The sequence below is a fragment of the Phaseolus vulgaris genome, chromosome 6, assembly GCF_051622355.1.
Source record: "Phaseolus vulgaris cultivar YP4 chromosome 6, ASM5162235v1, whole genome shotgun sequence".
Lineage (NCBI taxonomy): Eukaryota > Viridiplantae > Streptophyta > Magnoliopsida > Fabales > Fabaceae > Phaseolus > Phaseolus vulgaris.
Window position 1 is genome coordinate 27,110,508 of NC_143503.1, and position 23,738 is coordinate 27,134,245.

At 28.6% G+C, this 23,738-nt stretch overlaps 2 protein-coding genes across 5 annotated transcripts; one reads left to right on the forward strand and one right to left on the reverse strand.

Moving 5' to 3' along the window:
• Positions 1 to 444: 444 nt before the first annotated feature.
• LOC137831726 (sugar transporter ERD6-like 5) lies at positions 445 to 4,709 on the reverse strand. Of its 4 annotated transcripts, none has more exons than XR_011084473.2 (18): positions 4,233 to 4,677; positions 4,083 to 4,145; positions 3,714 to 3,803; positions 3,571 to 3,630; positions 3,305 to 3,370; positions 3,142 to 3,207; positions 2,941 to 3,016; positions 2,786 to 2,850; positions 2,540 to 2,632; positions 2,368 to 2,451; positions 2,198 to 2,282; positions 2,042 to 2,085; positions 1,839 to 1,901; positions 1,695 to 1,754; positions 1,561 to 1,614; positions 1,261 to 1,357; positions 1,047 to 1,161; positions 445 to 904 (listed from the first exon to the last, which is right to left on the reverse strand). XR_011084473.2 is itself a non-coding variant. In XM_068639521.2 (18 exons), exons 1-18 carry the CDS (start codon positions 4,401 to 4,403, stop codon positions 777 to 779), a joined length of 1,443 nt encoding a protein of 480 aa, XP_068495622.2. In that variant the 5' UTR covers positions 4,404 to 4,709; the 3' UTR covers positions 445 to 776. The 4 variants fall into 4 exon arrangements, 2 of the variants coding, with proteins under 2 accessions (XP_068495622.2, XP_090160237.1); XR_016521863.1 differs by having other exon boundaries at positions 4,240 to 4,667; XM_068639521.2 differs by having other exon boundaries at positions 1,261 to 1,320; positions 4,233 to 4,709.
• A 16,330-nt stretch (positions 4,710 to 21,039) lies between these two features.
• On the forward strand, positions 21,040 to 22,967 carry LOC137831731 (small ribosomal subunit protein uS11). The gene is made up of 6 exons (XM_068639526.2): positions 21,040 to 21,112; positions 21,232 to 21,351; positions 21,431 to 21,476; positions 21,968 to 22,053; positions 22,327 to 22,456; positions 22,706 to 22,967. The coding sequence occupies exons 1-6, from the start codon at positions 21,110 to 21,112 to the stop codon at positions 22,771 to 22,773; spliced, it is 453 nt and encodes a 150-aa protein (XP_068495627.1). The 5' UTR covers positions 21,040 to 21,109; the 3' UTR covers positions 22,774 to 22,967.
• Positions 22,968 to 23,738: the final 771 nt, after the last annotated feature.

Below are 23,738 nucleotides of genomic sequence, written 5' to 3' on the forward strand. Positions count from 1 at the left end.
AAAATAACTTTAAATTTTTCTTTTAATAATTTAATTTAATTTTTATTATAATCTTTTTTATCATATAATAATGTATTTTGCCAGCAACACATGTAATTAATATAAGTAACTTAATTGATATTATATTAATCCTCAACCATTTGTGTGTGAAATGTACTTTAACTTAAAAAACACTTCAACATATAATATAAAACATTGGACAAAAATATAAACTTTTTAAGTATCCAATTTTAAAAATACATTAGATACTTAAACAAAATTTAAGAAATAAAACTTATTTAAGTTATATTTTTACACGACCAATTTTTTAGTTTTATTATATTTATAATAATATATAGTAGGGATTTGTAATAAACTGTTTTCATATTTTACTCATAATAATATTTTTAATTCCCAAATTAAAAAATAATATTGAGATAGTGGAAAGTGACTTGCATGGAGTACAAAAATAATTGTCCACATTAATTGCTTATTTTCATACAATAAATAATATATCTACAATTTTATATATAAAAATTCTAAGACAGCAAATGAAAATTACATACACAGCATCTATGTTTTTACTGACAACTTTGACATGTCACCGAACATTGCACAGATTAAATTGGAGAAATAATACAATCACAAAAAATTATTTAGACATGGTGATTGTTACTTTCATGTAACTTTTGAAAACTTTCTTTACACCAAACCTCCATCAATCTGCAACTTGAAGAAATTCTAAGTGGGTATATTATGCATGAAATTCTGTTGCAGGGGAATACCAAATTCATCTCTTATTTTACGTAGGTGCCATTCAAAGAAGCTTGAATTTCCTCTAGTGTACGTCCCTTGGTCTCTGGTACTAGTTTTGTTACGAAAACAACAGTGATGCCACATATGCCAGAGAACAAGAAGAATGTTCCTGTCCCATCATAACCAAAACATCAATTTTACACATATATAAGAACAAGGATGTTTTACTGATTTTTTTGCTTTGTCTCTTAAGGGAATCAATGTATGTGTTAGAGTTAGAAACAGGAATTAAAGAGTAAATAGAAGTTTACCTGGTGCACTCCAACTCATGAGAAAGTTAAAAGTATATGCAACAATCAAAGAACATGTCCAGTTAACCAAGATTACTAAGCTTCCAGCAGTGCCCTTCACATTAATGGGAAATATCTGGAAAAAAAAAATATACATGAACAACATTCATGTGCTAAGGATTTATTATATTTCAATTTTAATTTGATGAGTGAAAACATAGTTGAACAAAGCTACCTCAGACATTATAATGGACGGAATTCCAGACAAGCCTAGCGAGAACAATCCCATATATAACTGCTCGTTAACAAATCAAAATCAGAATTGCTTTTATCTGTCAGTCATTCAATCCATGAGTAAATCAGTCTCAAAATATGCAACATGAATTGAGATTTTGTCGTAAAATTAAACTTCAGAGACACCATTAAGTCTTAAATTCAATTTGATCTCACTAAGACAAGTACAAGGCCTATGAAAAAATGAAAAGAGGAAGATAATTAGAAGATGCATGTGTTGGTATTATTAGAAAAGCATTACCAATACACCAACAAGCGCTATAATGGGACTTATTGCCTTCCATTCCTGTAAATCCTGTATCAAGCAAGCCTAATGATTCTTACAAATAGTTCAAAAAACAAATGATTAAAGAGAAGATCTTCTATCAAAAGAACCTTCAACGAGAATGATATGGCTGTCAGGAAGCTTCCTACGCATGCTCCTGTAGCAGAAACCTGTGTAAGAGTCAAAATTTTGGATTGAGATTACTAGAATATGGAAAAATAAAATAAAAACTAAAGAAAGCTTTATCATTTTACCATTAAAAGTGGTCGTCTTCCACACTTATCCATCAGAAGTACTCCTAAAGTTGAAAATGAGACCTGCAAACACAAATAATGGGCTATGTGAAGAGAAGACCCTGGAATGAAGTCTACACGTCTCATCCAAAATGGCACTGAACTCATACTGTATAGAATTGAGCACACAGAAGTAATGAAGTTGTGTAAACAGAAATAAAAACCTTAAAAACACCCACTGCTATTGTTCCAATAGAGTCTGAAAATCCTGTAAAAGAGAAGAATTTTGGCCGTAATGAATCTTACACCAATCTAGTATTCTCAAATTTGTTTTTTCTTATTTGTCGTATGTTACAAGCCAAAAAAAGACCTGCACGTACCAGCAGAGATAAATATAGAATTTGTATAGAAAAGAATGCCACTAATCCCTGCAAACTGTTGTAGTATCATCAAGCCTACACCTATCTAAACAAGTAAGTAAATAAATATCGTGAGAATCTGTAAAACATTAAGATAGCCTTCATGAATAGAAAGAATTTAGAATGCTCACAGTAAGTGTCTTCAAATACTGCGACTCAAATAAGACAATAATACTGCCAGCTTCTGCGTGTTGCTGAAGGGCTTCTGTGTACTCCTACAAATGAAGGTACAGAGCTAAAAATGTTATACATTAAAATCGTCTCCCAGTAAGATCATAAAGCAAACAAAAACTTGTTATATACTCTGATTTCAGTGGCCTCTTGATAAATATCAGCATGCTTTCCCCTTAAGCGCTGTAAAGCAGACTCACTCTCTTTCATCCGACCAACCTTAGCCTGCAGAAGATTACATATATCCTATTTTTATCAAATGACATGTGTTGACTCTAATCATTTGACAAACAGAAGAAAAAAATTGGTTGCTTGTGTGATATGTGTCCACCATGTACTGCTCAAAGAACAAAATTCCAGAAGCTATGAACAACTCACCAGCCACCTGGGTGAATCAGGGATGAAGGGCAGAGTCAGAAGCTGCACAATACAAGGAACAGTTCCTGAGATAAAGAAAAAAATTATGTGAGTTACTTGAAACCCTTTTAAATTTGGTTTTGTGATCAACATAAAGAATAGTACTAGTATATTACCAATCACTGCCAAAATCCGCCAATTCAAAAATGCGCCAATAAGATAAGTCAATGACAACCCACAACAAGTCATTAACTGTCACAGCAATACCAAATAGACATCTAAAATAAGCCTTTAAGTGAGGCATAAAACATAAGTGGCATGATACACAAAATAAGAGTAAAATGATTTAGGTGTTATCATTTATAGTGTTCCTTTACCAGATGACCTTCAGTAAATGCTCCTCTGAGATTCTTGGGTGTTATTTCTGCTATGTAGACTGGAACCTAATATGCAAAGGGAACTGTTATATCTATTTCTTGATTGACTGAATAACATTAATTTGAACTGCAGTCATAACATATTAAACGTCAAAGCAATTACCACATAAGATATGATGCCAACCCCACATCCTATCAAAATTCTTCCGATATAAAGCCACCAAACAACCTTCAAACACCGAATATTTATTATCTTAGACTTAATTTAAGGAAATTAACCCTGTGGCTGTGGGAGTAGGAACAGATAGAATTAACCCCGTAATAAACAAATTAACTCAGTAGTAATTTTGCTTGAAGCCTTGTTAAAAAGGAATCTCGGATATGCGTACACTTCAATTATAGAAATCTGGGAAGAAATTAATGGCAAACCTTTGAGAATGCTATCATAACAGATCCCAGGATGCAGAAAACCTCCGACAAACCCATAGCCTACATGGAAAAATGCAAAATAACCAAAAGTGAAAAACAGTAACATTGAAATCAAAACTAGGTGTAATCTGTCTCTGACTTACCAATCGACGACCCATGTAATCTGCTATTCTACCACTTAAAGTGGCACCAACAATCGCTCCAATGGTCAATATTGAACCAAAAGTTGAGTACTACAAAATTGCATAGAGTTTAACATGAGGACATAAACGGTCAAATAAACAAGAACCAATAAATTTAGGAGAAAACAAAGTACAACTTCTTAGGTATTCTCTTAGTTTCATCTTAAGAATCTATGAATGACCTAAAACATCTATTACACAATCTATTATACTCAAGTTACAACTTTCAAGTTTTATAAGGATTATTCAATTTCCAGACAAGTCAACTATCCTTAACAAGGCGATACATTTTAAGAGAGAATTCAAAAACAAAGATTGTGAGGTTGTAACCTCGGCGACAGAGAGATGCAGGTCATGCACGATTCCATACTGAGCAGGGGATGAATATCCGAGCTGCAAAAAGAGGTGTGAGATGTGATGCAAGAACAGAAGTGGTGATTCTGAACTGTTATGAACCAAAATGTGTGATTGATAACTTACAGCATACCCAAAAACGTAGGAACCAATTGTAGCAGAAATGGCAGTGAAAACAAGTGTAAGTGGCATCGAAGAAGCTTCATTTTTCTCATTTCCATGGGAATCAATTCCATCTTCGCCCGTGGACAGCAGAGGAGTTGAAAATTGGCTTGCCTCACTGCCTCTGAAGCCCATGAATGATGAATTCTTTGTTGGAAACTTTCCACCACTCCAACCAAACACTTGACACGAGTTGTTTGCCACTGAACAAGAAAACTTAGCATATACACATGTGGTTGTGTATCAGATTCACAGAACAAGAACAAGATAGCATATTTAATGTTTTTTTTGGTTAAAATAACTGTCAGCCAATTGTTGGGAGGAAAAAATAAAGTAGTTGTGAAGTTTTTTTTTTGTTGGTGTAGTCTCCTCTCATAATCAATACACCTAATTTTCAACATTTCATTATTCTACGACTCTTCCCCTCCCACAAATATCTACAACATTTTCAAAACCATTTTCTTATTTTATCTAAATTTGTGTTTTATTGATCATATTTTTGGATAATTCTGAAAAATATTATCTTTTTTAAAATATAATAAATTTTTTTTATCAACAATAAAAAATTAATAAATATGAATTACTTTAGAATGATATCATCTTTATATATAAAACTTAACTTTTAACTTTTCTCTCTTATTTAAATTTGGAGAGAAAAAATCATCTAAAACTTTACTCATACACCTAAAAAGATATATCATGTGATTATCTCAATACAAACTAAATGATCAAGACACAGAAGAAAAAATACGTAGAATGTGATTAATATAATTTAAGATCAAGCCTTAAGTTGAATCAAAGCAAACATTTCTAATATATCTAATATTCCTTTAAAAATTATATTGTTTATATGTTTCTAAATTTTGTTGACACTGCAATCTGAAGCACTTATTTCATAAAATAAAACGTAAATTTGTAAACCTCTAAACTTTTTTTAGGAAATTCGAGAAACAATTAGAAAATGGATTAAGTGAGTATTTTTACAAGATTTTAATTTAGACGTTCATAACAATATAATGTTTTAAACTTATAAGATAATTTTGTAAATTATTTAAATAAGAATCACGAAATGGGCTTGTATTGGACTGGGTGAATAGCACGTCAGAACCCGTTGTCATTCTTAATCTGTTAGCCTAAAAGCACATTTATTCCACGTGATTTTTTACTTTATTATTTTATTAAATTTTTATAATAGTATATATATACAAATATCTTCTTTATTATATTTTATAAGATATAATTTGATTCATTGACTCGTTATATACTTCAATTATTTTTAATTATAGTGCGTATCACATGATCATATGCTAATTTCAACCAAATAAACCAAATAAAATACATTTCTACTAAGTTCAACAACGTGTCAGGCATTTGAGCATTTTTATAATCAAAATGCAATCAAATATGTGTTAAAAAGATGGTGAAATTTATCATAAATGATAAACTTAAATCACAGATAATTATTGATAGAAGTTTTAGTTGTGTGGGAACAATTATTTAGGTATCACATGTGTTAATGTAATTAATGTGTTTTTAATCTTGAAAATTTAGAATAAATTTATTTTTTAAAGTTTATAAAATATAATTTAAATTTCCGAGCATTAGGTTTTAAGAACCAAGATAACTTCGCAAAAATTACTTATGTCTGTCATCAACTTTCATAATTTATAAACATTAAATTTTATTAAGTTTTGACATTAAATTGTTTTAATAAGTTGCTGAGTGAGAAATTGATGTTTTGTTTTATTTGTATGTGTTTGTATACAGAGACTTTTGTATCTGGATATTCAGTAATATATTTTACATATATGAGTTATGTGGATTCTTTTATTTTATAGTATATTTCTAAATTTAACATAATTTTATAAAATTAGTTTATAAGGTGATATTTGTAATGACTTTTATACTTTGAAATGTCATAATCTTTAAAAAAAAACTTGTACGTGAAATTATAATACCATATCATTAACGTGATGAATGTGTTGACTTCAAAATATATAAATGAGTGTAAACTTCACATTATAAACCAATTTTATAAGGTTGAATTAAATTTATTATAGTAATTGTGATAATCGGTCATTATGATATGGTGAATTTTACAGTGATTGCAGAATATTATTAACTGTTTCAATCTCTTCGATTAATAACTTAACATTTTTTATATATTTTGTCACCCACTTTACTGTGATATTTATTTGTTGTGCTGTTGTCACAATATAAATATATAAAAAAAAGAGACATTCAAGAAAGTGTGAAAGGGAAACAGAGAGAACCCAAGATATTGGCTTCTCGTAATTTCTTTTAGCCAACAATTCTCCTTAAAACCATATCCGTTGAGTGTCAGATCGTACATTTAAAAATATTTTTTTGATCACTTTACAAACAGTATATATTATTTGTTTTGACATCTTGTATAGAATTTTTGTCAAGATATTTATTTAGTACTCTTTCAATACATAAGTGTTCAAGTGTATTTATTTTTTAGTATAATAATAAAAAAGTTATAATTTTAGTTAAGAAAAATAATTTTATTTAAATTTTATTAATGGTTAATGTAATTGAATATATAGTATTTAGTAGTTGTCACATTTTTTTATTATTAAAAAGATGATTAATATTAGCATTCAAAATTATCCTTAAAATGAGTTTTTTATTCTTATTTTTTTATAAAAAATAAAAATATTAATAAAGATACGTGACAATTATTAAAAGACCAAACATGTATTTAGTTATATCTATCATTAGAGTTGAAAGAAACAAAAATTCATAGGATTAGAGTTGTTGTATTAAGATTGTAGTTTTTTTTCTTATTATATTAAAAATGAAATATGTAAATAGTTATTGTACTAAATTAACTATTTACCATATAACAAAAATAAATAAATATATATATATATACTAAAAAATAATTTATATTTAGAAAAAATCTAAATACTATCGATTTTACTATAAATCCTCCAGAGATTTTGTATAACATATTTAAGATTTCAAAGCACAACTTATATATACCTAAATACAAAACTTTATAAAAAAAATTAATATATAAGAAAATTCTTATATAATTTTTTAAACTTATAACTATATACGCTCGTATAGATAATACAATAGCTAATCATAATACATACCAAAGTAAGATATTAAAATAAAATTTTAACATAAGAAAATATATATAAAACGAAATATTTAAAATAAAAATTCACAAGAATTCAATTTTAATCAAATATCAACATACATAAACCATATAGATCATACATATTTACCAAAAAAATATCAATCGATATATAAAAAAACTCTATTAAGTAAGTCCTATAAAAAAAACTAATATACAATATTAATTATTTTTTATATTTAAAACTAATTTTTATTTTTTATTTAAAATTAATTTCTATTTAATAATTTTATTGTAGTGATATAATGAGTATAAGATAAAATAAAAATAAAAAACAATACTATTTTAAAAGAAGATAAAAAATTACTTAAATGACAAATATTTAATCAATAAATTATCAACTCACAGTGATGAAAAAAAATCTTAAATAACAATTTCATAAGTTTTTTCATAATTGTTATTATGTTGAATTCTTAGTACTTTTAAAATGTTAAGTCTTAATTAGAATAATTTACATTATTTAAAAAACATTAGGAATGTGCACTTTTCACACTTTTTTATATTTTCTTAATTGTGAAAACTAATTAAAATTTAACAATTTTCAATAGACAGAAATGATTAAAAAATATTAATTACTTATTTTAAAAATATTTTTAACATTGGGTCATATTTGTTATGAACCATTTTTATTGATTATTTAAAAAAAATTAATTGTTTTATACAATTAATTTGTAATTACTATATTTTATTTCAGTACTTATGTCATAGTCGACAAAAAAGTCATGCTAAAGTTTTAATTGTCAATTTGAGAGTATTTCAAGAAATAAAAAATTGAACCTATTTTAAAATTACAAATAAATATTTTTGATATCAATGTATATAAATATTTAAATCATGTATTGTAAAGTATATAATTGCCATACGATACGATCTCACTGTGACACTTGATAGTGACAGCCAATAGCAGCGTTGCCTTTAATAATTTTGATACAATCATTGATGTTTAATACATAAAATATTATATACCTTTTTATTATTGTCCATGCAATCATATTTGTTTTGCAGATAAAGAAATATATATTTTTGTATTATTATGGCTGGATAATTATTCTTTGAAAACATTATTAGTTATATAAACTATCCGTGTGAATTCGAGAACAGGGTGATTTTAATGATGTTAAAAATGTTATAAGAGTTTTAATATAACAAAACTCTAGGTATTAACTTAAGGTTTAATATAAAATCACCAAATAATGAATAAACTTTCCATTTAAAAGAAGATAATTTGTTTTTGGAGCGTAATATTATTTTGTCAAGAAAAAAAAACTTACTATGCATGCATGGATGGATGTCTCCATTGCATTGTTGATATTGAAAATTTTGTTAACTTTTTAAATTTGAAATATTGAAATTAATTTTTGTGTAGGAGTGAATATTATATGAATTTTAAAACTGTAATTTGGACTTTAGGAATAATTAAAATTATAGGGACTAATTAATTATTTTAATATTTGTGAGTGACTTAATTATTTAGTCATTAGTTTGTTTAAAATTTTAAGAATTAAATTATATGAAATTTATAAAATATATTGTAGGAAAATTATAGGGAAAAAATATAGTTTAAATTGACCATAAATTAAGATGTATTGTAATATGTTTGGTTGATGTAACTTGTTTTTTTTTTAGTAATTTTATTTAAATTAACTATTATATTCATGTTCACATTGAACTAACTTTAATTCTTGTTTGAAAATTAGTATAAGTAGTTAAATATTAATCATTTCTATTAAATATTGAATTATTCTATTAGACAATTTGAAAAAAAAAATCATTATTTATTAATACGTATATATTATAAGTATAATTTTAAATTTAGTGAAATTTCGGTTGAAACCAATTTGTATTGTTTTTTAGTTACATATTTGACTATGATGCTTTATTACCACATTCATTTAGTGTACTTCAGAGATATGCGCAAGATGCTATCAAAATTTTATCAAATTTAAGATAAAAAAAATTGTTTGTATTTGTTGGCAAATTATGAAAAATGTTTTACTAAATGGGTAGATTCTCACCTTCAATTACAAAAGTGAGAATGACATATTGCATTGTTAGTGATCATGAAGGTTGTAATCTACTTAGTTATGAACCAAAATTGGATGAGTGCACATCACGTTAATGAAGAGTATGAAAGGAAAATTGATGAGTGACTACCATTTGCTCAACATAATAGAAAACATATTAATGGGACATGTTATTGTTCTTGTGTTTGCTATTTGAATTATATATGTCAAGATCTTGTGGAGAGAGTGCGATCACTTGTTTAAGTATATTGAATAGTTATACAAAATGCACATGACATGAGAAAATATTAAACATTCCTACTATGTTAGGAACAACAATTTTTTTTGAAAATGGGATGGACGATAATTTAGAGAAAATGATACATAATCTTGATAACTTTTTTTTGGAAAAATTAATGTGTATGATACTTTAACAATTGTGTATTACACTGAGTAATGTGTTACGCTCTAAAGAATATAAATTTATTGCATTAAAGATGTGTCCAACATGTATCAATTAGTTCATTTTATTTCTTAAATAATATTTATTTTAAATTTATAAAAGGGAGTAAAAATAAGAAAACATATCCGTATTAAATAATTTAACATAATATAAAACAAAACAAAGTGGATAAATATGAAATATTTGTTATCAAAATTCTTGTATTTGTTTGACGTGAATAGGTTAATTAAGTACTATATATTTCTCATACTTCAAAGCAATAAAGTGGAGAAACTTTTGTAGATGTCGAGAAGCTTGAATTGGTCAGCTTTTCTTTCATAGTTCTTTTATTTAAATATATTTTCCTTTCATATATGGATGACTTATAAATCAAAACATGAATAAACGTAAATTGAACACATACAATTATGTTCATAAATAGATCTTATCATATCATGATTCTCACTTAATCATACAATCAAGAAGGAATAGGCACTTACCTTGATCCATGAGTGATCCTAATTGAGCAGTTACATTATCTCCTTTGTCCCAATCTATCTCTTAGCAATTTCGTACTTGTCACACACTTTCGTGATGGTTAACCGTGAGACAACTATTATTTGCAAAGACAGAACCCTATAGCCTTTATTTCCCATCAGATGTAGGTTTTTCATTAGGTATATCATATATATTTCTCACATTAACCAATGGGCCTTTAATTCTATTATTATTATTAAATCATATTCAGGCCCAAAGCCCAAACTCTAAGTCATGTGAGTCACTTTATAGAAATTAATTTACATAATTTCTTACATAAATGACATAAATGCGCATTTAAAAGGCCTTACGTAAATTGATTCTATCATTAATCAAGATCAAGGATACAAAAATAATAAGAGTCATGACGGTTACATGTCATTTCAATCAACACATTTCCTTCCATGTACTACTATATCATTCTTTCTCCTTAGAAATTCATAATAGGTTCAAACATAATGTCATTGTCATCAATAACAACATAATTTGTTTTCCACACCATAATAACATAATTTGCATGCATATACATAAAGTAGAAAACAACATAAATTTCAGAAACTTTATTTATCAATGAGCTCAGAGTCTCAAATAAGCATTAATAACAACATTCATCATTCACTAGTAGACATAATGCCCATATTTACAACATGACTAGTGTTTTGGGCGGTAACCCTTTTGTTAAAGGGTCAGCAATCATAAGATCAGTGCTAATATGTTCTATTGACACTCTATGTTTCTGAACTTCTTATTTAACGGCAAAGTATTTCAATTCCATATGTTTAGCACCTTTGGAATACTTGTCGTTTTTAGAAAAGAAGACTGTTGCGGAGTTATCACAATAAATTCTCAGCGGCTTGACAATACTGTCAACAATTCCAAGTCCCGAAACAAAATTTCGCAACCAATTAGCCTGAACTGTGGCCTCAAAGCATGCCACAAATTCAGCCTCCATGGTGGATGCAACAATGACTGTCTGCTTCGCACTTTTCCATGAAATCGCTCTTCCGGCTAAAAGATACACATAACCAAAAGTAGACTTTCGTGTATCCATACAGCCAGCAAAATCTGAATTTGTATATCCAATCACCTCAAGATGATCAGATCTTTTATAAGTAAGCATGTGATCATTCGTTCCTTGCAAGTATCTTAAAACTTTCTTTGCAGCTTTCCAATTATCCAATCCTAGATTACTCTGGTATCTACCAAGCATACCAACTGCAAAACTAATATCTGGTCGTGTACAAATTTGAGCATACATTAAACTCCCAACAATAGATGCATAAGGTATATTCTCCATCTGTTTCCGTTCCAAGTCATTCTTTGGACATTGCATGAGACTAAATTTGTCTCCTTTCTGTATTGGAACAGGAGATGTCGAACATTTATCCATTTTGAATCTCTCTAAAACTTTATTAATATATGCTTTTTGAGACAAACCTAACAGTCCTTGTGATCTGTCATGGAATATTTCAAATCCTATCACATAGTATGCCTCACCCATATCTTTCATCTCAAAGTTATTAGAGAGGAACTTCTTAGTCTCACTTAATAGACCAAGATCATTAGTTGCAAGCAAGATATCATCAACATACAAAATCAGGAATATAAACATGTTCCCACTGACCTTCAGGTATATACACCGATCAACGATGTTTTCCTTAAACCCAAAGGACACAATAGTATCATTGAACTTAAGATACCATTGCCTAGAAGCCTGTTTAAGCCTGTATATTGATTTCTTATGTTTACACACCATGTGTTCCTTCCCTTCTTCAATGAACCCCACTGGTTGGTCCATATAAACATCCTCTTCTAAATCCCCATTCAGAAAAGCAGTTTTGACATCCATCTGATGCAACTTAAGATCATAATGAGCTACTAATGCCATGATAATTCTAAAGGAATCTTTCTTAGAAACAGGTGAAAATGTTTCCTTATAATCAATGCCATCCTTTTGAGTAAAACCTTTGGCAACAAGTCGGGCCTTGTAACGTTCGATATTGCCATGAGAGTCACGTTTAGTCTTAAAGACCCATTTACACCCGACTCTCTTGCATCCTTCTGGCAATTCTATAAGGTCTCATACATCATTCTGTGCCATTGATTTAAGCTCATCTTTCTTGGCATCTAACCACTTATCAGAATTATCATCATTGATGGCGTCTGAAAATGAAACTGGATCATTATCAATACTTAAGTCATTTTCTGACTCTTGTAGATAAACCACATAATCATTCAAAACATCAGACTTTCTTTCTCTTTGAGATCTTCTTAATACTATTTCTTGTGGTTGTTCTACTACAGGTTCATTATTTTCTGCATGATCATTAATTTGTTGTTCTTCTTCATCGTTGAGTGACTCAACTACATTAGGAACAACAATACTTGAAGTAAAGGTACTAGTTAAAGGAACTTGTACTCTAACTTCCTTAATCTCCACATTTTGTGAAGTATTACTCCCACTGGTTTCACCATTTTCAATGAACCGTGCATTGAAAATGGATAATCAATGAAATATCCACTGATTGTTCTTGCATCCAATTTCTTCTCTTGCGGATTGTATATTATGAATTCTGCCTGACATCCCCAAACATGCAGGTGTCTCAAACTGGGTTTCCTTCCTGTCCATAATTCAAAAGGTGTCTTTTGAACTGCCTTACTAGAAACCATGTTCAACAGATGCATGACAGTTTTTAAAGCATACATCCACAATGAAACGGGTGTCCCAAATGTTTGTGCCACAAGAAAGCAGAACAATAATTTACTAAACTACGTTTAGTGCCAACATTATGATGCGAGGTCATAAGAGTTTCAGCATATAGATTATCGAGATTCAATTTATATAATTCATCATAAAGAGTACCAAATCCTATCAAACAGGTACGTTGATATAAACTAAAACATTCCCAAATATAAAAGAGTATCCGGCATCATCAAGTTTAGACAATAAAACTAAATTCCTAGATATCCTAAGTACATAAAAAATAAAAAAATAAAAAAATTATCCATTAAATCTAAATAAAATCCAGTGTCGAGCTGACTGCTTTCACTAGAATCTTCTCTCTTTTCCCCATGAAGACAAACTTTTCATTTGGCTTTATGGTTCGGGTTGAAAGTAATCCCCTTCTTTTCGAACCATGCCTTGCGTTTCAGACAATCCTTTTGGAAATGTCCAGCTTTCTTGCAGAAATGACATTTGTCATTCTTCTTCTGGAGCGTAGTAGAGGACTCATTTATCTTCAGTGGTCTTTTACCCTTTCCTTGTTTCTTGAAGCCTTTCTTTCTAGCTCCCTGATTGTTCACATAATGTATGGAGTGGTTTCCTCGATTCTTCAATCTAGTCTCTTCCTGAACTAACATGCTATGCAATTCATGCATATTCCACTTATCTTTCATAGTGTTATAGTTCATCTGGAAAAGATCATACTCAGACGGTAAAGAGTTCAAAATGAACTGTACGAGAAAATTATCATCCACTGCCATTCCCATAGACTTAAGTCTTGCCGCAATATTAGTCATTTCAATGACATGTTCGTGCATAGTACGAGAACCATCAAATTTCATGGTGATTAATGTCCCAGCAAGAGACTTATCAGCTGTTTGGGAGCACTCTTTCACAGACTTCATGAATTCTTTTGCATTTTCGGTTTCGGGAAGAGTAGACTTAATATTGTTTGCTATGCTCATTCGCATAAACATCAGGCTGAGTCTATTTGACTTTTCCCAAGCCCTATAATGAGCTTTCTCCTTATTGCTACTATCATCGGTAATAGCAGCAGGTTTCTCGATTCGAATGGCCAAATCAAGATCCAATACACCTAAGTGAAATTGGACTTTTTCACTCTAATCAGAGAAATTTAGACCATTAAAGACTGGAACAGACGTAGCTTGCGAATGTAAGGCTACAGGAACAGATACTGCAATTACACATGCTTAACATTAATACTTCGAGTCATAAACTAAACATACTATACAGATTCAGAAAACATTCTATGTATACTAATGTTCTCCTTTGGGAGATTCATTAATACACAAAACATAATGATGCTAATAGTATTAACTTTATTTGGCAAGATGTATGCATTAACTAGAAACACTTGTTATCTTTGGATATACAAGCAAAACTAATAACACATACTCACTACCAACAACAATCATATCCATTAATTATAAGGACAACTAATAAACCTTTGGGTGATCCATAATGCCCTATAATAATGAATTTCCATTTACCCATATATATAAATAATTTAGCATCCATTCCATAGGTAATTGGAATAAAATTTATCAGTAATCTGGAATTAAATAAAACTTAAAGATTTGATCACTTTGGTGATTACAAATCTACCATACAAATAATTCTATAAATAATATCATTAATTGAAATAAAATTTCATCATCCATAATTTGGAATTAAATAAAACATAAAGATTTGATCACTTTGGTGATTACAAATCTATCATACAAATAATTCCATAAATAATATCATTAATTGAAATAAAATTTCATCATCCATAATTTGGAATTAAATAAAACATAAAGATTTGATCACTTTGGTGATTACAAATCTATCATACAAATAATTCCATAATCTTAATTTAAAAAATTAATACATAAAGCGGAAAAATAATTTTCCATTCCTCACTTTCAATCAATTAATTAAACTTTAATTTAATGAACATAATAAAATTTCATTGAAACTTTAATTTAACGTAAATTAAATTACATTAAAAAAATGATACATAAAACAGAAAATAATTTTTCGTTACTCACTTTTAATTAATTAATTAAATTTTAATTTAAATGTAAATTTAATTACATTATAACATAACCTAAATTACAGAAAAGTAACAATTGATTAAACTTTAATATGGGTTGCAACAAAGAATTCATGCATTTCATGATGGCAGAGAATAATTCATACATGGATTCACTAATTGGATTCTTTTCATGCATTTTATTATATTATAATATAATATTAATAAATTTGACGTATTTCATTATTTTATATTTCTAATATAATATTCATAAAATTGATAACCTAAGGCACAGTAAATCAAATTTGCTTCTTTTTCATGAAGCAAAATTGCTTAAGCTGCAGGGATGCCGTTAACCACCCCTTTCACAATAAATCATTGTGCCGCAGCAGCAGCCACCGTTCTTGCGTTTGGGTTCAAAAGGTTTTACGCCGTTAATGGCGTTGATCCATAAACCCTAATTTTAAAAATTAGGGTTCTTCAATTGGGATTAATTAAAATTAGGGTTCTTTAATTTTGATGGTTTAGGACAATTAGGGAACTATCATAGAGGAATGAAAACCTTAATTTATAAACCCTAATTTTAAATTAGGATTCTTAAATTGGGAATAATTTTTTTAAAATTAGGGTTCTTCAAATTTTGAAAAAACATTAATGGAGAATCACAAAAAATGAGCAACCAGGCTCTGATACCACATGTAAATCAAAACATGAATAAACGTAAATTGAACACATACAATTATGTTCACAAATAGATCTTATCATATCATGATTCTCACTTAATCATACAATCAAGAAGGAATAGGCACTTACCTTGATCCATGAGTGATCCTAATTGAGCAATCTATCTCTTAGCAATTCCTCCTTTGTCCCAATCTATCTCTTAGCAATTCCGTACTTGTCACACACTTTCATGATGGTTAACAGTGAGACAATGGGCTTTTGGGTTCCCAATCTCTTAGCAATTTCGTATTTGCAGAGACAGAACCCTATAGCCTTTAGTTTCCAATCTCCATCAGATGTAGTCCATTAGGTATATCATCAAATATATATGTCTCACATTAACCAATGGGCCTTTAATTCTATTATTATTAAATCATATTCGGACCCAAAACCCAAACTCTAAGTCATGTGAGTCACTTTATATAAATTAATTTACATAATTTCTTACCTGACTAATTTATAATTTAAATTCTAATAAAATTTCTTTCTCGTAAGTTTCTCATTATCATGATTAATTGATTTCATTTTACTTTCTATTTGTATGAAACAAAAATAATTTTTTATTTAAATAATTAAATATTTAATTTAAAGTCATTGAATATATCTAGTCATTGAAATTTAGATAACATTGAAATTATTTTACATTTCTTATTATTAAAGAGTAAATTGGTGGACATTCTTTTCATTATTTTATATTTCTAGAGTTAGGATTTGAACTTTATCCACTTTCTGTGATGTAGCTTTCTTGTAACTTTGGCCAACCCAAATTCATCAAATATATTCAATGAATCGTGCTTACATTTTCATAAATGAAAAGACACACACATAATAATAATTATATATATATATATATATTAAGAGTTTTAAGTATATATACACACACTACAACTAGGAAAGCTATAAAATATATTTTGCTTTATTTTCTTTTTAAATTCTGGAAAATAAATTTTATCCTAAAAAGCCTAAATCTCAAACTATTTTTTCTTTTTATAACCCCTTTCAAAGAATAGAGAGTCCATCTAAAATTTTGAAAGAGAACTGTTGACATGAAAATTAAAACATCAAAAAGTTCCTTCAACTATTACATTTTTAATATTTTATTCATGTTATCTACTTCAACAAATAACAATATTAACACGCAACTAACAAAAATTATATAAAATTTTATTAGTTTGAAAAACATAAATCATTAATTAAAAAGATAGAAGAAACCTTACACTAACAATCAAAAGATATAATAAAAACTTATAATGTACTTTTATACAATTCACTTGTTGTTTATATGAATGAAAATATAAATATTTTTTTTTCATACGTACTCCACACACAATTTATTAGAAGATGAGATTTTTTTTTCAACTAACGGGTCTATACTACGTCTTTTTTTTTTGGTAGTTGTACATTTATGATAATATATAAATTATAATATAAGATGTTTGAAACTATTTGATTTGACTTTGATTTTATGAATAAGAGTTACTAAATTATAATATATAAATGTAAGCTATAGATTTAATAAACACCTTATTTAACATTAGTAAATGAACTTTACTCGCTAAATGATATCATATCAATAAACTATGATATAAAGTTCCAAATGCATTTCAGATAGTATAGTTAGTTATCGAAGATGTATATCATGGCACGTGGACACGAGATATTAAAGTTGTAAAGTAATTGTTATTTAATAAAGATGAATAAAACATTGAGATATTGTGACAATTTAAAATATTTATTATTGTTTTTTTTTTGGAATCTCGTGGTTGAAACCTCAACGTAAAAAATCATAAAGGACAAAATATTTAGTGTCAAAAATATTATAAATGATATATTTGAGGTTTTTTTTTAATTATGTCATTTACATCAATGTACTTACTAATACTATTTTAAATATAATATATGATTAATTAAATGTAAAATTATGAAATGACTTTTACAATAATGTGTTGCATACAACTATTTAAAGATTAAAGTAGATAAATGATGATAAATTTAAATCTACCAAGATAATATTTGAGCTGGAGTGTATTAAAGCTTGCAAGATACTTTGCATTAAGAAAAAACTCATACATATACTCGATATAACCTATGTAACATATTCCATTTAAATAAACATCAACATTGATATTTTTTATTGAAAAAATGTTGAAAAAAAAAATATTACTATCATCATGATTGATATCAATTATGGGCATAACATTATGAATATAATATGACAATTGTTCAACATGGTAAACCTAATATTTTCCTTAAAATGACATGCAATATTTATTGGAGTCAAATATAATCAAAACTTCAAAATCTCTAAACTCTATAAGATCCTCTTGTTTTAAGCAAAAATTTAACAATTAATTAAGGAATATGTGATTGATAAATGTGTCCTTATAAAGTTAAAAGTTATATTATGTGATTGGATTTTGAAAATGTGAACTATCTTACACACATGCTATTAAATTTATAAAATAATGACAAATTACGTAATCCAAAATATTATGATAGTTATGAACATGTTAGATGTAGAAATTTTGACAAACTACCCTATTGAAAAAATATCTTTCTTACCTAAAATTAAACACGAGACAACAAAAAAATGTAGGACTTCCCTTTTTCGCTTATTAGAAATAAATTGACTATGAAACTAAGTTTTGTAACTACCATAAATAAATCATAGAGAGAAACTATACACAACGTTGGAATTTAGCTTTCATAACATGTTTTTTAGTTATAGTCAATTATATATTACTTTGTCAATAGATGCTTTTAAACTTACACAGAAATTCTTATTAAAGAAATATACATAGAAATCCTTATTAAAAAAATATACATTGAAAGACGACAAATTTATCAAAAATGTTATTTTCTAAAAAAATATGTTATTTCAAAATCATGTATTTTCCTCTCTTATTTGTGTGTGATGTATAAATACATGTTACTACTTAATTACACATCCTTTCACCAGACATTAAATAAATTTAATTATACTTACATGTTATATTAAATATAATATATAAAATACAACAAAGTCTTGTAATTGAATCAATGTACAAAATAAAACACTCAAACATTTACTCATACAAATATGCATTTAACAATAATATTTCTATTTTCTATGTGTATTTTGCAACGTTTTAATAAACAGTTTTCTTTCACTCGAAAGTATGAGTAATTACTGGACAGTTTCTTCCTGCACCTCTACATTTTCTTCATGCACCCTACAAGGTTGCACAAAGACAAAATTGTCCCTATATAAAATTGTATATTTATTTTTTTGTATTTCGGATTATGAAATATAGTAAATTTTCGGATTGGCGCGTCCAATAATCTCTCAGATTGGTGCTTCCGGCAGTACATGAATGACAATGTTAATCCAAAATAAAAAATACAGAAAATCCATAATTGAAAAAACCATTTTGGATCTGTCAATCCGTAATTCAAAATATGCATTATGGAATCAGAAATCTATGATTAAAAAAAATAATTATGAATCCACCAATCCGTAATAGAAAGTAGGTTTCTGGATTCAGCAATCCGAAAATCAACAATTTATGCAAACTTTGCTTCCAGAACATCCCCTCATTCGGAAAGCAACATGATTCACTTCCGGATTGATGTATCCGTAACACACTCCCAGATCCCAAATTCAAATAACAAGTGAGGTCAGTTTCGAAATCTAAAAAATTGTAGGAGTGCAGGAAGAAAAATGTAGGGCTGCAGCCTAATTATTGATGTATTGCAAGGTTGACCCATCTCGTTCTTCATTTGGCCCACCTACTTAAAAAATGTAAGTTAATTTTTTTCGGGCAGTTTCTTCTTGTACCCCTACATTTTTCTTCATGCACCTCCACAAATTTGTAAATTCTGAAACTGACCCCACAGTTTCGGAATCTAGGAGTGTGCTACGGATTCATTAATCCGGAAATGAATCATGTTGCATTCCGGATGAGAGGGTGTTCCGGAAGTAAAGTTTGCATAAATTATTGATTTCTGGATTGCTGAATCTGGAAGCATAATTTCTATTACGGATTGGTGGATCTGGAATGATTTTTTTCAATTATGAATTTCTGAATCCAGAATGCATATTTTGAATTACAGATCAACGAATTTGGAATGATTTTTTCAATTATGGATGTTTTGTATTTTTTTTATTTTGGATTAACACTATCATTCATGTACTACCGGAAGTATCAATCTAAAAGATTACCTGATGCCAATCCATTGTTAACTTATCATTTTAAACTAATAATAAATACTTTAATTTTTAAATATAATAAAAAACTCATTATCTCAAAAAATAAGTAACATATATAGATTTATATTTCTTTTAAGATATTTTAACTGATCAAATTTATATAAAATACATATGTTTTAATTTATTATTTTTTCAATAAAACATAAAAAAATGTAATATTACTGTCAACAATATATATATATATATATATATATTTTAATTATTATCATTTAATTACATTTTATTAAAATATATATTTTAAATATGTTGTAAATAAATGAGATTAATAATTTCTCTATATTTTTGCAAAACTCAAGAAAAATAAATTATTTTATCTACTTAAGAATGTAATAGCAGTGAATTATTTTTGCTAATCATATTTGACCTCCTAATTAAATAAGAAGTTATTTTTTTTAAAATCTTAAAACAGTAAATTAATGTTTTTATATTTTCTTTCCAACATTCTATTTAGTATATGTTAAAATTTATAATAGCGTAATACTTATATTTTTCTTTTTAATAGTTGCTTCTGTATATTATAAGACGACTTTAATACAAGAAACAATAAATCATATATTTAATTATGCTGTTTCTATAGACAAATTCGTACAAAATATTTTTTTGAATCTTTAACTTATATATTTTTTATAATAATAATAATATTATATTAAAATAAAATAGTATATTTATGTGTCAAAAAATATAGCATTTAATTCTGAAAAAAAAACTGAGAATTACGTGACCAAGTGAGGTGGTAAGTGGTCATTGTGCTAATTATATATTTAAAATCGCATATTTGAAAATAAAAAAGTTTAAGGGGCAATATTGTAAATTGAAGTACTTTCACTCTGCAAAACCCTAATTTCTCTCAGATATATAATCTAAGCAAACGGTGCCTCCTTCTTTCACTTTGCTGCAGCGACAACTTCAAACGGCCGAAGGTTCATCTAATCTCCGAATCTAACGCTGCGTTGCAAAAATCATGGTTCGTACATCGTTTAATTAATCTCGTAAACCCTAAATTTTCTGATTCAGTGGTGTGTTAGGGAATGTTATGGGAGCAACTGTGATAGGGTTTTTGTTCATGTTGTTATTATTGTGCAGTCGAGGAGAAAGGTTAGAGAGCCAAAAGAAGAAAATGTGACTCTTGGTCCAGCTGTTAGAGACGGCGAACATGTCTTTGGCGTCGCTCGCATCTTTGCCTCCTTCAACGACACCTTCATTGTAATTATTTTCGTTTTTAATTTATTTTGTGGTTTCAATTTTAATGGCTCATGTTTGATTTTAATTTTTATGTTTGCAGCATGTCACTGATTTGTCTGGGAGGGAAACACTTGTCCGCATCACTGGTATGATTGCTTTTGTTCACAATACAGGAATTAATTGATTGTATGCTATTACTCCATAAACAATTTTTTGGCTATTATTTATCTGCTATATTGTTTATAATGTTGATAAAGAAATTGCCCATATCCAATTTCAGCGGATTTTTATTAGGTTAGAGTGTTAATACATGTGCTTTATTTTAATTCCCAGTCACTTTATCAAATTGAATACACCTTTTAACACTTAGCATTCCCATGTCTTACGATGGATGGAGCCTTGTAATTTGACCTGCTGTTTCTAAGAATTTTGTCAGGCTTTATCTTGAAGATTTTGAGTTTTTATTTTTATTTACAGTACTTGTTGGTATTTATTTCCTTATAACTAACATTCTTTACCATTAGATAAATTTGGTGAGTCTTCTTTAGTAGATACAGGAAAACCTCTGTTCTTTACCTATTTTATGACTTTGCTTTCTGAGGTGCTTTACTTATATGCCTTTGCTTTTTAACTTCAGGTGGGATGAAGGTTAAAGCTGATAGAGATGAATCATCTCCCTATGCTGCTATGCTTGCAGCACAGGATGTTGCTGCCAGATGCAAGGTCAGTGGGATTCACATTAGTACAGTCATTTTATTCGCTTCTGACCATGTTAACTTCTGTGATTATCATGCTGCTCTCTATGTATGGAGTTATATAATTCCAACTTGATCACCCTGTTTGCTAACCAATATTATTGTTTTTGGCTGGCTTTTTGTTCTTTCAATGATTTTATTCTGGTCATGCTCTGTGAATCTGTAGTGAAAGTAGGATTCTCCTTTTTGTTTCTTTGAAGCTGCCAAACTTATTTGTATTGTTTCAAATTATTTTGGTCAGGAACTGGGCATAACTGCTCTTCATATCAGGCTTCGCGCCACTGGTGGAAACAAGACAAAGACACCTGGTCCTGGTGCTCAATCAGCTCTTAGAGCCCTTGCTCGTTCAGGGATGAAAATTGGCCGCATAGGTATTTTCCTTTTTAAGAGAACCATAAGTTCAAATTGTTTGCCCGGCACTCAAATGTCTGGTTGTCCTTTTTTCATTTGTTGTTTATGTCAAAGTATTTAGCTAACTGGTGTTTTTACATTAATTCTTTGTTCAATTTATTTTGCAGGTTTATTTTCTGATAGATTTCATTTTTTTTATCAGCCACTAGATTTAATTTGTATGCCATTTATATGCTAGATGTTAATTAGCTTCTTATTTAATTTTCCAGAGGATGTGACTCCCATTCCTTCCGACAGCACACGTAGAAAGAGTGGAAGGAGGGGCAGAAGGCTTTAAGCTTATACTATATGACTGGAGTCGCCATGTTTTTATTTGCAAGTCAATTAGAATTTGCCATTTCGAAATTTTGTTTTAGTTCATATCAGAACTTTTATTGTATTTCTTGAGGTTTCGAACACAATTTAAGTTACATGTAGACATTATTGTTAAAGGTTTTTGAAAGTTCTGAATGTTGCTTGGTGTCTTAGAAAGCTTGCTAATTATCCACTTGATAGAATATTCTTATTTTTTGTTTCATTATTGTTTTTAATGTTAGTTCTTTCTCCTTCTCGAATTTTATCAACTCTGAAGTGTGCGAATGATGGGTTGGAAATTAGATATACGAGCCCTTGCTAGGAATGAAAATTGGTCGTTTAGGTAGGATGCCTAAAATGAATTGAGTTAATCGTTGAACTTTTGTCTGTGTTGTATATATATATATATATATATATATATTGATAGTGTGTTGTTTTGAGGAGGATGTGACCCATTCCTTGGGATAGCAGTCGCAGAAAAAGTGGTAGAACCTATTTTATGGTGTGTGGGTGGACTTGCTATATTTTAATTAACACCTTTAAACTAGATACTGTTGAAAGTTTGGCATGATGCTTTGTAAAGGTGACAATCGTAAGAGTCATAGAGATGAAGATGAGAAAATGCGTTTTCATATTCAAAATGAATAATATTGTGCCCCCACTCCCTAATAGATTAAGCTCACAACATAATCCCAAAATTAAAATTGAAATATGATAACATTTAGGAATTAAAACATTATCAGGACTTTACCGATATAGGCTCTGCAATTCCTTAAGAGACAGAGGGTATTTATGTGTTATCATTCTTAAGTGGAGCAAGCAAATCAAGTTGCAGCGTCTGCGATGCAGAATTCTTTATAATACATTAAGATCTTCAATTTTTTCTTTATGATATCTCATTTAGTTAGCAATCTCCAGAGTCCTCCCAAAAAGGCTAATAAAATTGTT

Coding starts and splice junctions, on each gene's coding strand:
- LOC137831726 (XM_068639521.2), bottom strand. CDS start 4,403: ATGGGCTTCAGAGGCAGTGAGGCAAGCCAATTTTCAACTCCTCTGCTG. Junction 4,146..4,232: donor CCTACGTTTTTGGGTATGCT/GTAAGTTATCAA, acceptor CTCTTTTTGCAG/CTCGGATATTCATCCCCTGC. Junction 1,755..1,838: donor GAAGACGACCACTTTTAATG/GTAAAATGATAA, acceptor ACTCTTACACAG/GTTTCTGCTACAGGAGCATG.
- LOC137831731 (XM_068639526.2), top strand. Junction 21,477..21,967: donor AACACTTGTCCGCATCACTG/GTATGATTGCTT, acceptor TTTTAACTTCAG/GTGGGATGAAGGTTAAAGCT. Junction 22,457..22,705: donor GATGAAAATTGGCCGCATAG/GTATTTTCCTTT, acceptor TTAATTTTCCAG/AGGATGTGACTCCCATTCCT.